Source organism: Porites lutea, chromosome 5, assembly GCF_958299795.1.
Source record: "Porites lutea chromosome 5, jaPorLute2.1, whole genome shotgun sequence".
Taxonomy (NCBI): Eukaryota; Metazoa; Cnidaria; class Anthozoa; order Scleractinia; family Poritidae; genus Porites; species Porites lutea.
Genome location: NC_133205.1, coordinates 29,184,822 through 29,199,723, shown reverse-complemented (window position 1 = coordinate 29,199,723; position 14,902 = coordinate 29,184,822). Strand labels below are relative to the sequence as shown.

Below are 14,902 nucleotides of genomic sequence, written 5' to 3'. Positions count from 1 at the left end.
CACACGTGGTTTAGGATGGCTTGTTAACCAGGGAAATCCTTCGAGATACTGGTAAGTCACGAAAGGCGACCTAAGCCAAATTATTTCTTCCCTTCATGATTCTTTTTTATTTAGGTCTAGCTTTTTCATAAGATTTTAGTAGCGTCTGGTCGCGGGCCGTGATTTCCGATCGGGGTTCGCCAGTTTTTGCCGAGCACAGCTAGAGTTCAGTTTTTTCCTTTTTTTATCGAAAACACCTTGACGATGGGAGGTTAAATCGCGTAAATTTCAACTCGTACCCTTGACGATTGACGGTGAAATCGCGAAAATATTGTCCTCGTCGATCGACGACTCGCTGTTGGTATGGATTGGACTTCTGGATGGGACACGGATCAGGACCTTAGTAAACTTATTTTTCCTTGGGATCAGGGATAATCATTGGAACTATGTTAACTTTGAGACCTTGGAAACACATTGCAATTAATTTTTAACCATATCAAGAGCATCTTGGAATATTAAACTTTCATCTTGGATTAAAACATTGGAACTTTATCGAACTTTGTAACCCTGGGTTCGACCCTAGAAAAAGCAAGCGGAAGTTTTGTTTTGTTTTGTTCCCTTAACCTAAAACTACAATGTTTATTTCTCTTTGAAAAAGTTGCCTGTGGCAACTTACTACCATGATATGACCTATCTTTATACATAATAGTTCCTGTTCAGGTTAATCAGAGAGCATTATGCGCATGTTTTCCATTACTTGTGTCCGTTAACATTCCAATTTAAGTTACACGGGTAAACCTTGTTTTGATGCAAAATAACTTCTTTTTCTTATCCAAATCGTGCTACGAAAATAACTACATAGCGATAGATCAAAACAAGATCAACTCCATCCTTGCGACCACTGACAACTATAAATTTAGCTTGCGTAGCAGGTGTCGAAAGTGGTAGGGGATAGGGAGGAAGCAAAAAGGGGATGTGGATTAGGAAGAAATAGTAGACTGCGTGCTCATAACATGACACATCTTTCCGGTTTCCCTAATTTTTCCAAATTCAGATAGAACGCTATTATGCTTCCATGGACCAACGCATCCCACGGAAACGACTTTAGGCGTCTTGTTTTTTATCTGTTTGGTAATTCATCACTTGTGGACAAGGCAACTACTAGTGCCAGTCCCTCCTGAGTGCTGAATTTTTAAGATGGCGTCGCTTTGTTATTTTCTGCTTTCATCCTATCGTTCAGCACTTTTTGCCCTTTGAAAATGTAACCTAGGCAGTATTTCGAGCTTCTTGATATGTCCTTCAGCTGCTAAACATCCTTTACAGCGAAATATGAAAGAAAATTCACGAAGAGGACTTAAAACAAACACAAAGGGATCGGCCTGTCTGCAAGAAAAAGCTTGGAAACTATAACAAATGTGAGTTTTCTAATTTCTTCCTGTTTCAATGGCCCAAAATGATTATTAGTGTTTTGGTTACATGGATGATAGTAGACTGCAATTTGGCTGTCAGAGTTGTTCTGTCGTTTTAGTTGTGTGCTGTAGATCAATTAAAAAATGCCCGATTTTTTGCTCGTTTGCAGACACTGAGTTTAGGTCAGATAAACAAAGAAAATTTTAGTCTTGTCCGTGGATACCTAACAAATCTTATGGTTTTAGAAAGTAGTTCTGTGATGTGTTGTATCGCATACAAAAAATAAACTTCGCTCGTTAAATTTGGAGGGTTCTGTGAGTTTCAGAAAATGGTGAAAATTTGCTTATAAAAAAGGCGTCCGAGGGGGTCGAAAACAGTGATGCTCGTATCTCTAATACAAGAGCAGTGAAGAACCTATGTTTGGTATATTTGTCCATTACTCCACCAGACCTATCTATGATGTTAGTATGAACTTATTCTGTTGACCCCCTTCCTTTGACATTTTAAACATTTTGCCCGGTTTTCTCTGACAACCACTCTTAAGCATCCGTAACAAAAAAGAAAACATCAACAACAATAAACAAAACACAAAACAAAATAGGGAGGATAGCGCAGTTTGAAATGAGCATTTTAGCAATCATTTTCACCAAAGCAACAACAACAATAACAAAAAATATTACTTTATATTGCTGGGTCTTCACCTGCCTCATGCAGGAACTCTGAGATCATCTGTGCACTGAATTTAGCTGCTTACACCACGTCCTTTGCACCACTGACGACGTCATCAAAGGCCCCGTTAATATGGAGAAAACTTGTCCCGGGTACGTAGAAGGGTCACTCGACTGTCCAAGCTACCGTGGGAAGAGCCAGCTTTTAATACGCATTTCCTTACAAAACGTGATAAACTGTTGCATGGGAAACAAAACGTTGGCTCGGCTTTTTCGCTGGCCGGGCCTGGTCACCCGCCTAGCTTGGCCAACTTTTCTCCATGCAAACACTTTAACTCGCCCTGGCTCGGCGAGGTCAACTGGCCCAACGCCAGACAATCATTCAGAGCATGCGTTAGGGCCTTATCAGCTCTTAGCTTCGGACAAAAGGTCGATCCTTTTTCTAGCCCGATAAAACAGCCGACATTTCGCGACGCCACTGGTGATTTGCTCGCGAAATGACGTCTGAGAAACAAGCGCAGAAATTCCATACTGATGACGCGTCATTTCCCTGATCTGGGTGGTGCTTCTGATTGGTTGGAAGTATGCTTCACTGATCCAACCAGAAGCACCACCCAGATCTGGGTAGTGATGCGTCATCAGTATGAATGTCTGCGTTCATTTCTCAGACTTCATGTTGCGGGAAAATCACTTGTGGCGTCGCCAAGTGTCGGCTGTTTTCTCAAGGTAACTTTTTTCTCATATAAAGGTTCGCTAAAGTTGACTTGGCTGGGAGGGGAGGGTGAGCCTCTTTACAAAGACAACTTTTCTACTCGTAAACGGGGCCTAACTTGTGTAGCGGAAAGAGATCTCTATCATGCCCTACCAGAGTGGATGCCGGCATTCAGTCAAACAGGCAAGAGAAAAACAAAAACTCATGTGATTATGATTAAGTCTTGCTCCACCGGCTACGCCCTTTTAATTTTTAAGTTTCTCATCGAAATGGAGCTTAGTAAATGCTTAGCAAAAGAATAAACGGAAAGAAAAGAAAAGAAGCGTGGAGAAGAGGAGAGAGGGGACGTTGTTACCTTTTTGTCAGAAAAAGGTCCCGATTCCCAATTACAGCTGCGCATGCCTGATGTTGGATCTCATCCGGAAGTGACACATTCTCGTCCCCGGAGCCACTCGGCTTAATTCAAAACCACGTGACCAAGAAACGACGGGCTATGGGGACGAGAATGGAAGTGACAATTCATCTGAATTCATTGACACCTCATGATCATAACACAACGCAATACTCCTGGTAAAAAAAGCATTGACTGGACAAACCAGTTGTGCAAGGAAAAGAACAGAAAATTTAATCGGCTAATCTCACAGATATTCGGGCAGTGAAAGGGCCTTTGGTGTAGTTTAAGAATAGAGTAAACTGCTTGTGTAGAGAGCTCTAGATCTGCAAATAAACTCTAACGTTTCCTGTGAAACTTGTAAGTATCGGAAAAGTTAATGCCCCATACAAGATCCCCCATCTTTAACTTACTTAATACTTAGTTTACTTAAAACAAGGGATCGGACAGTCTCGGTGAAAATTCCTTGAATTTCAGAGAAACTTGTTCATGAATTATCTTTGAATTCAATGGATCAAGACCTTGAACTTCTGCAAGAGTCCTAGAAAAGTCCTTGAATTTTCCCAAACTTTGATTTGGCAAAATAAGGTCGAGATGTATGGTGGCCGCGAACTGCCATTCGTCAAAACGAGATAAATTTGTTAATTTTAGATTCAGCTTTAATTATTTTGTATTGAAATTAAAGCGAAAGTAAAACGTCAAATTATTTTGTTTTTCGTTGAACTGGAAATATATTCATTTTGTTAATTTTCAAAACAAAACAAAACATTTTTATTATGAAATGTTCATGGCCGGTAACTGCCATTCAAAACAGAAAAAGTAAAACTATAAATATGTTCATGGCCGGGAACCGCCGTTCAAAAGACAAAAAAAGAAACCTGAGACTTTTGGCGGGAGACAGTAGTCTTCTTTTTTTTGGAACGGAAGTTCCCGGCCATGAACATATTAATTTCCGGCTTTTTCTGTTTTAAACAGCAGTTCCCGGCTATGAGCTTACTAATTTTACTTTTTCTGTTTTGAATGGCAGTTGCCGGCTATGAGCATACTAATTTTACTTTTACTGTTTTGAATGGCAGTTGCCGGCTATAAGAATACTAATTTTACTTTTTCTGTTTTGAATGGCAGTTCCCGGTCGTGAACATATTCATTTTACCTCTGCTTTTATTTCACTTTTATTTTTATTTTCATTTCAAAATAAAAACGTTTTGTTTTGTGTTGAAAATAAACAAAAAAGAGTCTATTTCCAGTTCAATGGAAAAGAAAATAATGTTGCGTTTTACTTTTACTTCAATTTCAATTCAAGATAATTAAAGTTTAATGTAAAATTAACAAATTTATGTCGTTTTGACGAATGGCAGTTGTCGACCACCATAGAGATGTTAGGCACAAATGTTAATGTTTCCGTTTTTCTATTTAAAAACTATGTCGGTTAGCTTTCCACAAAAATGGTAGCGTAGCCAAAGTGACCGGCAGTACATGTACTTACTCCACCTAGCTACAAACTGTTCCACTGCCCTAGAAGTGATCGTAGAGGCGGTGGTACGGCCCTTTTATTTAGGGATAACATTAATGTTTGCAAGCTTGAATCTGGCTCTAGGAATGCCTTTGAATTTTCTGAGTGTCTCGTCTGCACTGGCTCTTTACGCATTCGACTTTAATTATCTATCGACCGCCGTATTCTACTAATCATCCTGTGACTGTCAACAGTGTTTTTGATGAATTTTCAGAATACCTGGAATCTGTTATACTATCTAATGATCTCCTCTGTCTAACTGGCGATTTTAACTTCCATGTTGATGATCACAATGATCCAGCTGCTTGTCGTTTCTTGGATTTATTGGAGTCAATGTCGTTAACACAACATGTGGCGAAACCAACGCATGAACATGGCCATACACTAGATCTGGTAATTACTAACTCGAGAGTCAGACAACCTTATTTGCTGTCGACCCGCGCCTGACATCTTATTTTCAGACCATCTAGCACTAACCATAAGAATTACTTGGTTCACTGGTTAATTGAGCAGATAATTTTCTAAACCTATATACCCTGGGTGCCAGAGACTTAACATGCGCGTTTTCCGGTTTCGGTCAAGTCATTATAGTGACCCGCGCGGAAGTTTTATCTTTACCTGAGGCTTCGCCTCTCGTAGCTTTGGCCTTCGGCCGAAGACGCATTGGCCTGCGGACGACCTCGTAACATCTCCGCCACATACGCGAGCAAACACTACTTGTACCCAGGCAATTCACCACTTTCTTTTTTCCGTAGTGGACTGGAGCTAGCTTGCAATCGAGGCCAAGCCGTGGTAATAATCCACGTTTATATACAAACATTCTAACATGACTCCGAGTCTTTCTGGTCATATTTCTATATTTGGTTTGGTTTTCTTTGTGCTTAAGTTTCTTCTGGGAATTGCGAGACAACAGAGTCGTGAAAAAGTTGCAAAAAGTTGTTTGGTTTTCTTTGTGCTTAAGTTTCTTCTGGGAATTGCGAGACAACAGAGTCGTGAAAAAGTTGCAATTTTGCCCCAAAAGCCTGGGGTGAGTGTACAAATAAAAAATTAACAAACAATCGGTGATAATTTCCCACCAAAAAGAAAAGTACCAATTCGTGAGACAAAGCACAACAAACATTTGATTAGCTAAGCAGTGCCTTTACTCATGCTTTTACGTCACTTTGCCGTTCTCTGCAAAACTACCGGTATAACGTCCAAAGAGAAAGTGAAGGCAGACTGGCTAATTTTCCTTTTTCTCTGTAAACGAATTCACACCATGAACATTCCATTCAATAAAGCAAAAAACAAAAACAAAAACAACCAAAAAAATAAAAAAAACACAGTGAAGCAATTAAAAGAAAGGGCGTGATTTTATAATGCTGTTTTTTCTTCAAGTGACGTTTTACTTGGCTCTGCCAGATGTAGCTGTGACAGGTTTCTACGGTTGTGAAGCAAATAGTACTTTTTAAAGGTTATTTAGATAGCAAAGAACAAGACAAAAAGAGAGAAAACTTTTAGCAGTTTTCCCCGCCAGTATAAGCCGCAACCGCAAGGTAGTCCCGGTTTCTTAGTCAGGGTGTGGTCTGTTACGCGCGATTTGTAAAGAATATGAGATCTCGTCGACTCCTTCAAAACAGCTTCAAACAGAAGTGAATAGACTTCGTATTTTTTGGGTGTTTTAACAAACTTAAATGGAAAATAAGAAAAAAGAGTGTGGACAGAATGTGCACAGGAAATAAAATACGTACTATATCACATGTGAAATACATTTTATTAATATGTGTGAAAATAAGGAAAAATAGGGCGGAATGGAGCGTGCACAGGAAATAAATAACCGATTTCAGACCAAACTCTACTCAACTATTTACATTTTAATTTTATAGTTACAAACTCGCTCTACTCTAACACTAATAAACAATGCGATAGTTGGAACTCTCTATGGGCATTTCCGACGAAATCAAAGACGTAACGATCGCTATTGATGAAACGACGATCTTGGAGATGAAAGCGATGATCGCGTTTCCGATCAATTTTGACAACGTTAGACGAGCGATGATGGCAAAGAAATCTGGCAAAACGTCTGCTGTAAGCGCTAGTTGCTTATTCAGGGTTTTTGTTTTGCTAGTGTTAAACGGCTGTTACTTTATTTATTTTTCCGTTTCCGTTGTCTTCGTCTTAGTTGCTCGAACTTGCTAGTAGCGTCACCACGAGAAACTCTTCAGTCTTAAATTGTGGCGATTTCGTTGAAAAACCGACGATTTGATGGAAAACGCGCGACAAAAACGACGTCCCCAGGTACCTGCCTCGTACCCAGGCGCGTTCTAGCGGATTCGAGAGCGACTGGGATTTTGGTTGCGCGCTAGGTATCGTTCACCCTTCCCAGCGTCTTTTGCGTTTACGCTAGATGTTCCCATGGTCCATTGCGCGATACTCCTTGATGGCTCGTCGGTGGCGTTTTCTGTTTTCCACAGTTGAGACGCCTGGGAACGAGGCAGCCCAGGTACTCACAGAGAGGCTCAGAGTTCCTTCGAATATTGCATTTCAATACTGTCTTGTAGTCTCGCCTATTAATAACTCTTGCGCTGTAAATTTCTCTACAGGGAACGCGCTAACCTGAGGAAATATTACATCCCCTGGGCTGTGTACTGTGGCTATCAATCTAAGTTTTTCATGAACGTTTATTTTGAGAAACACTTTGAGGAACCATTGGAGGACCTTTGTCAAAGATTGAACTTTGTTCCTGCGCCCAAAATCCAGAGCATCTCTTAGTAAATAATACGTATTTTTAGTTTATTTTGAGGTGAAGTAAGCGTTGTATATGTTATGAAAGATGAACCGTATTTTAAATAAAACACTAAGTTATTATTCCACAAACTTTGATGAAAATGGAACTACCGTAAATCCTCTATTATTATTGCCTTATTTTTTTTTTCAAGCACTTTTGAGGGGGGGGGAGGGGGGGGCTTAATAGAGAGGGCAGCTTAAAAGAGACGGGGGGGGCTTATTTAATTTAGCGAAACGCATCACCTGGAGAATTATCATTTCTGCTGTGTAAATTTTTATCTCGTGAAGGTTGCAGCTTAGAATTTTCATCGACAGGAGCAAGGTTTCTCGAGGACGGACTTGTGGTTACTGGGCGGTATACTGCTTTGTCTAACGATAAGAAAATTGTGACAATTCTCCACAGAGAACTAGAGCGCAAAGTTGAGAAAGTTAAGCATATGAAGTTGGAGGTCATGCAGCCGAAGACCAAAAACAATATGAGCTTCCAGCCTGAATGAACCATATCTGATCAGTCCACGTTAATTGTTAATTTTTTGGTGAAGAATAAGGATTGGGGGAGGGGGGGGGGAGGGGGGCTTAATGGAGAGGGGGGGGGGGGCTTATTTGAGAGGGGGGACTTAATAGAGAATTAACGGTATTCTAATTTTGTTGTCGTAATTGTTGCATGATAAATGAAACATTTTATGAAACAGAATTTTTATTTATCTCATGATAAATGAACAATTTGAAAATCGGTTTGGCGTCATGAACTGACTAATTATTCATTAACACACTTTTTCTTGTTTTTTGTTCTTTTAGGTTAATTAGAGAAAAGAAAATTGTAGTTTAACGATGATCTAAGATGAAGGAAAAAAAAAACAGTTTCATTATCGTACAGGAAATTAAAAACAATATTTCACAAATGTATGATCAAGTTAGATGACTGCATGAGAAGACAATTTTTTTTCGTTCTTGTCAATTTGTGGATTTATTGCAAGAGGATGGAAAGGCAGGTGCTTTTCTGGATCATAACAAGAATGTAAAAAAGGATGATGTACGCCAGACTAAGAGAGGTTTGCAACGTTTTTCTGTTTTTAGTGGTCAAGAATGTAGAAAACGACGCGAAAGAGATACCGATGAATAGATGTACTAAACCGATGAAACGAATGATAATAAAGTTTGATGAACGTGCTTTGTGTTTATGTGAAAATGGGAGACGGTAGTAGAAAATTTGAAAACAGGAAGAAAAAGCTGTAATTATATCAGTGACATTGAACTTATTTTACGGGAAAAGTAGTGTTGAGTGGATGGAAATTTGAGTAAACACTGGAGAGAAGTGGAAATTCGTTTGGTTTTAGTTCTAGATAACTAATGACGTTTAGTATCGCAGGGTCATGTTACTATGCAAGACCAGGTTATTTTTTTCGGGTAAAGAAAATAATAACACTTGGACATAATGGGGCCATTTTTAATGTTAAGGTTTTTAAATGCCAAATTAAAATAGTCTGATGTTTTTTTCTTTGCTCCTTTAAAAATGTTGGTTCTTCAGGTTCAACCTCATGTTTGCATGACCTCTTTCGCGTTTTTTGTTAAAAAGACAAAAAGGGAGAAGAAATGTTTTGATCACAATTGATGATGAATGTCAGAGACCACAGCTCTTAGTATGAGTTAGTAGCACTGAAAGAAAAAACGTACAAATTTGACAACGTCAGTTTACATTCAGGCGGTGTACCATCACTCGGCAAGGACTGAAAAAGCAAATAGTCTGCGTTGTGAAGAATGTTAGGAGCCACCTTATCAACTTGCTTAGAAAGGACCGCAATGCGTGTTTGTGCAGATCTGAACTCTGCGCCTGAAGTTCTAAGTTCTGTTATTGTAAAGAACTTTAAGAAAAACGCAGATGTGCTTGTAGATTCAGGAGACGTGCTCAAACGTCCAAATATTTTTCATATCAGTTTCTCTGGACAATAAAACTTTTAGTTTACTTTCATGTTACTGAACAAAAAAAAAAAATCAAAAGGCTTGGGCTTTGAGTTGTTGGCTTTAGTAACAGTCCAAATCCCTTTCCTCCCAGTGATAAGAATTTACTGAAATACCTTATTTTTATTTTGTCAGTTTACACCGGTTAGAATGTTCATGTAACGCGAAACTTCAGGCGAAACGCTTTTTTTAAAAACAAACAAAATATTTTGCGTGTGTTACCATGAAACTGAGTGGTTCAGTGCGTTGATAATGTGGCAATTAAGTCGATTATGCTTTGTCCTAAAATTGGCACACGACCGTTCTCAGCAAAGAATATTTAACAGCACCTGGTTTAAGGCTTCTTTAAAGACGGAAATTTCACAATTTTTAAAGAAAGTACCAAATACAATGATATTAGAAAAAAAAGGAAAGACAGAAAAGCTCGAAATATAAAAACTGAGAACATCCCCGTGTAGTTTTCGATTCATGCGTTCTTTTGATATTCCTGTTAAGTGAAACGTCATGCTTATTTTGGATATTTCCATTATTTTTTTTTAAAGTGCATGTCAAGTTGTTTCTTGACAAATGTTTTGGTGTCCGCTCAGGAGTGTTCATTAAAACCGTCAGTAAAGTTCTAAGTTGCCATTTATAATGCAGATCAAACATTTGTAAGACAGCTGCAGTGTTGTGAAGAAGTCGGAAGGTTGCAAGTCGCCTTGGAACGCACCCTTTTACAAGAAAACTTAGTTGAACTGGAAGAACACGATGACATCGCTTAACAACACGTCTGTTGTCAGTGGAACTTCTGAAGACTACGGAGTGATCCAATACCAGGAAACTCTACCCCTGCGTGTTTTTCGTCATACCTTGTTTACACTGATCATCTTGGCCAGCTTGATCGGTAACTCGGTCGTTTGCAAAGCAATTTGGAGAGCGCCTCACCGCAAGCCGTTTTCATACCATCTCGTTGCCAACATGGCCTTTGCAGAAATCGTCAACTCTCTCTGCTTACCGATCATGTACGTCTGGCAGTATGAAGGCGGATACAGAGATAGTATCGTGCACGATATCTGGTGCGTTGACAATCCCATCCAAGTTATTTCATTGATGGTAGTAACTTATTCGCTGGCAGCGCTCGCATTCTACCGCTACCGAGTACTCATCAACCCCATCCAAAAACACGTATCTGGGAAATTGAAGACTGTGATCTTTTCCTGTTTGTGGCTTGTCCCTACTGCTGTCTGTGTGCCCATATTCATTCGAAACAGGTTCGTAGGTGGCCATTGTGAATTGCATCCTTTTGGGAATGTCTATGCCTATTCTTTCGTGTTATTCTCCCTGAATTATGCTCTACCCTACCTGGTCATGCTAGCATCTTACGGAGCGGTAGCGTGGATCCTAAGACAGCGAATCGGCCAAAACACTTCCTATGCTCGCAGTAACTCGAGCACCCTTTCCTCAGTTGCACCCCTAGAACTCCACACCAACTATCGGAGGAGAGAAACTACGACGCCAGAAGAACACCGACCAGGCCTAGTCTTAATAGATGTGAATAACCGTAGATGCACCAAGCCAGAAAACACCACTGACGCCGAGCAAGATTTACTGAAGATGATATTTGCGATAATTCTAATATTTGTAATTTGTTATTTCCCATATCAAGCCGTGTTTTTGTGGGAAAGTTTAGCTGATGTAAACGAGTGGAAATTTCGGTATCATAGCCTAATGCGAAGGTATAGTTTTATATTAATTTGTTTGCCAAGTGCTTTGCATCCTGTGTGTTACGGAACAATGAACAGCTTTTATGCTAAGGCATTCTCTAAGATGTTTCTTTGCAAATCCTAAAATCCTAACCATGTTTCTTTTCTATTTTCTTTTGGAGTATGATTTAAAGAAAGTTTTATTTTTAATAGCTGAATAAAGGAAGACAAGTAAGAGACTTTAAATCAAGTGGAAAATAAAACAGCAGCGCTATCCCGTAATTCACCCGAAAAATATATAAAAATATAAAGCATAACATTGATATCATTGAAAGAAGGTTAAATCAATAAAGGATGAAATGTTAAAGTTCGTCTAAGGGTAACAAGATCAACAGAGATTAAAATTGAAAAAAAAAAAATTAGTTTTTCCGTTGTAAGGAGAGATTTCCCATGTATTCCTTATTTGATTCGAATTTCACATCTAGCTTTTAAATATTCCCTTTGAAGTTGTGTTAACCGTAATTTGCATTGAATTTGCATTGAGTTGTTTTAGTTCCCTTAAATTATACACATTTTACTTCAATGTTTACTTTTAAAAGGATAATTTGTTTCTGGATAATTATACAGCCTAGTCACTGAATAACTGGATCTTTCGCCTGTTCAAATACCAACCGTTCGTAGTTTTTAGTTTTGACATTTTGAGGGATCCTGAGCAAAGGAAACTCGAATTCTTTTACACAGCTTTCTTTGTAGGTTTCCTAAAATTCACTTGCTTGACTGACATTTAAGTTTGAGTTATTTAGTTTAACATATGAATTTTAAAACTGGATTTATCCAGATTTGTTTTCGCTGTTCAGCTGATTTTATTCAGCCTTCTTTCCATTTGTTTTGTGATGTTGTAATAGATTGTTCGCTTAGTATAAATAGAGCACTGTTATTCCTGTTTTTCGATTTTACATTGCGGATATATTTGACTGTATGATTTACGTTCACGAGCTGAAGATTAAACTGTTGAAGTCCAAGTTTGAGTCCTGTCCTGTTTCCAGTTGTAGCAGATCCTAGTACCTTGGAATAGTGACGAGTTCCTTTCCCGCTAGCCAAGTGAGTTGTAGAGTTAGTTTTCTCCTTGTTGTTCTTAAGCCGAAGTCGCTCCAGTTCTCTTAACGCTTATCTCCCCGATTTGTGCTTGGAAGGACTGAACATATCGTCACACCTTCGTTCTCTCGGCCTGCCTAAGCTTGATGTGACCAGCCGCAGAAATATTGTGGAAACCTGAACGAAAAACTCGACGAAAGAAAGCAAGTCAATGGAATGAGCCCGAATGATCGGGGTTATATGAAGGAGGGTTAGCATCATTTTTAAATAACCGAGAAAATATAGATGAAAGAAGTGTGACGTAAAATTTGGGTTTTTAAGGTGACCCGAGCCTACCTATATGCGTGTTGGTTACGTTTTTGAATCGCGTTTCGAAGGTTCCTGTCTTGAGGAGAAATAATTATAAAGCTACCGACCCCATTAAGTACTTTAATCGATCCATTTTCAGCTGCAACGGAAACCCTTGTATTAGGTAATTTAATCAAGCCTGTTTGATTTTCCATTACATTCGCACGGGCACTTTGCCATTGGGGTAATGACAAGAATAAGGTGATTGTCATATTTTTTTCCTGTTTATCCCCAAGTGGAAAACTTCCCGTGCGAATGTGATGTCAAGTACAAGGGCTTTCAGCGCAGCTGAAAAATGGACGGTTAGAAGTACTGGAGTTGGTGGCTCTATTTCTCCTCAAGACGGAAACCTGCGATGCTAAAAACTGTTGAGAGTTTTTCTTAGATGCTATATTTTGCCTTGTTAAGATAGGTTTCGAAAAGAGATGGACAAATACAAAATAAGTTGTTATAATTAGAGAAATACAGCATTTTTGCATGTTTTATTTTTATTTTCAGATAAAAAGGGATTACAAAACAGATCAGGAATGAATTATTTGATTTGTCTAGAATTAATTGTAAAAGGTTTCCAACACTAAAGAAATTTTTATTTCGGAGCTAACGAGCGATATAAATAGAACAGATCAGGGCGGATAAAGGTTGGGCGGTGAAACGAGCGCGTCCGAGCAAAAAGGTGTGATGCAGTGGACTGGTGCTCTGCTTAGAAATGTCGCCTGTTTTCGACTTCGGCCAGGGCTTGCGATGCGGTTTGTACATTACACACTGCCGCTGTCATTGAATTATGGCGGCTTGATTTGTTTTCTTACACTTCTTCCTCGTTCCTTTGTGCTGGTACGCTGTCTCCGAGAGGCAAATGTTGCTATTTTTTGCGGGAAGTTTAGTTGGAGTAGACAAACATCTCTTTCAAATGGTTTCTTTTATTACTTCCATGACTCTACCACTGAATTATATTTTCGTTCTGCTACTCGCCAATGTCGATGTTATTCCAAAACAAAAACAACTAAGTACTGTCTAAAACACGAAGGAAAATCTCATCCATGGCAAAACTAAAAGACAGCAGATGGTGTTTCACTGACTAGATGACGTGTATTTTATAAATGCGTGCAGCTCGTGCAAGGTGAAATTATGCTAATTTCAATCACCATTATCCTTCTTTTTAAGTTTGAAAAAAACATCTCATACGTGTTTCTGTTTCTTCGAAACTTCAAAATTAGTTTCCCCTCAGTTTTTATTGTTTACCTTGTTTTGTTTTAGAGAGAAAAACGGAGAAAAACCTTAAAACTAACCTCAATAAATTTTGTTTACATGCGTTTGCCGGATTTGCAACGCATTGCGCGAATCGCCATGGAGCGTTACACCCGAGAAGCAAAGTTTGAAGAAGTACAACGCCACTATATCAATATATATCAATCTAATTTTTTGTTATGTTATATAAAATTTATCCCCCTTTAACATATGTAAAAATTGAGGTTAAGAAGTGTTAAGCTTTTGCAAACGAAATGGCGAAAGACGATTAGGTGATATTCAGTGGAAGGAGGAGGTATTCAACACTTTCAAATTAAACTCAAATTTTGGCATTATACGACCAACAAGTTTGACTTATAGACGTACAGACACAAACATATGGAACTGTTTATTAATATTGTTATGAAACGAATTTATTGTTTTGACATTGTAGCCTGAAATTACAGAAAGAAAATGGGATTTCCGGTTCGCAAAGAGGAAAATTTCGCCGGCCTTCAAGCGCACCGGAAGCGCGGAAAGAGCACTCGTGCCAGTCCTACTCCGCATCACACATTAAATGAAGAGCGGAGCGCTCGTTTCACCGCCCAACCTTTATCCGCCCTGGAACAGATAGTTGCAAAAATCCCCGTCATTCTGCAGTGACAGAGTTCAAAATTAAGCATCCGTTACAAAAAAGAAAACATCAACAACAATAAACAAAACACAGAACAAAATAGGGAGGATAGCGCAGTTTTAAATGAGCATTTTGACAATCATTTTCACCAAAGCAACAAAAACAATAACAAAAAATATTACTTTACCTTGCTTGGTCTTCACCTGCCTCATACAGGAAGTCTGAGATCATCTATAAAATCAAAACGAATTATAGCCCTTCTGTCTACCTAGATCTAACAAGAAAGAACCCTTCTAGGAAAACATTAGTGAAACTGAGAATAAGCAGTCACAAACTTAGGATTGAGACAGGTAGATACGACAATATACTACGTGAGGAAAGGTTATGCAATCCCTGCAATTGTAACAGAATTGAAGATGAAACTCACTTTTTAGCGGAGCTCCTCGCGCGCGAAGCGCGCGCGTGAGCGGAGCCCCATAGCTAAGGTAATCTAACCATCCCAGAAAATTTGGTAATCACGT

The 14,902-nt window shown here is 39.0% G+C and overlaps 1 protein-coding gene across 1 annotated transcript in view; it reads left to right on the top strand.

Annotated features, from left to right (window-relative positions):
* Positions 1 to 7,548, top strand: part of LOC140939192 (ubiquinone biosynthesis protein COQ4 homolog, mitochondrial-like) — a 30,642-nt gene extending 23,094 nt beyond the window's left edge. Inside the window, exon 8 of the mRNA XM_073388760.1 lies at positions 7,256 to 7,548. Within this exon, the coding sequence (XP_073244861.1) occupies positions 7,256 to 7,424 (169 nt within the window). The 3' untranslated portion in view covers positions 7,425 to 7,548. The remainder of the gene's footprint in view (positions 1 to 7,255) is intronic.
* Positions 7,549 to 14,902: the final 7,354 nt, after the last annotated feature.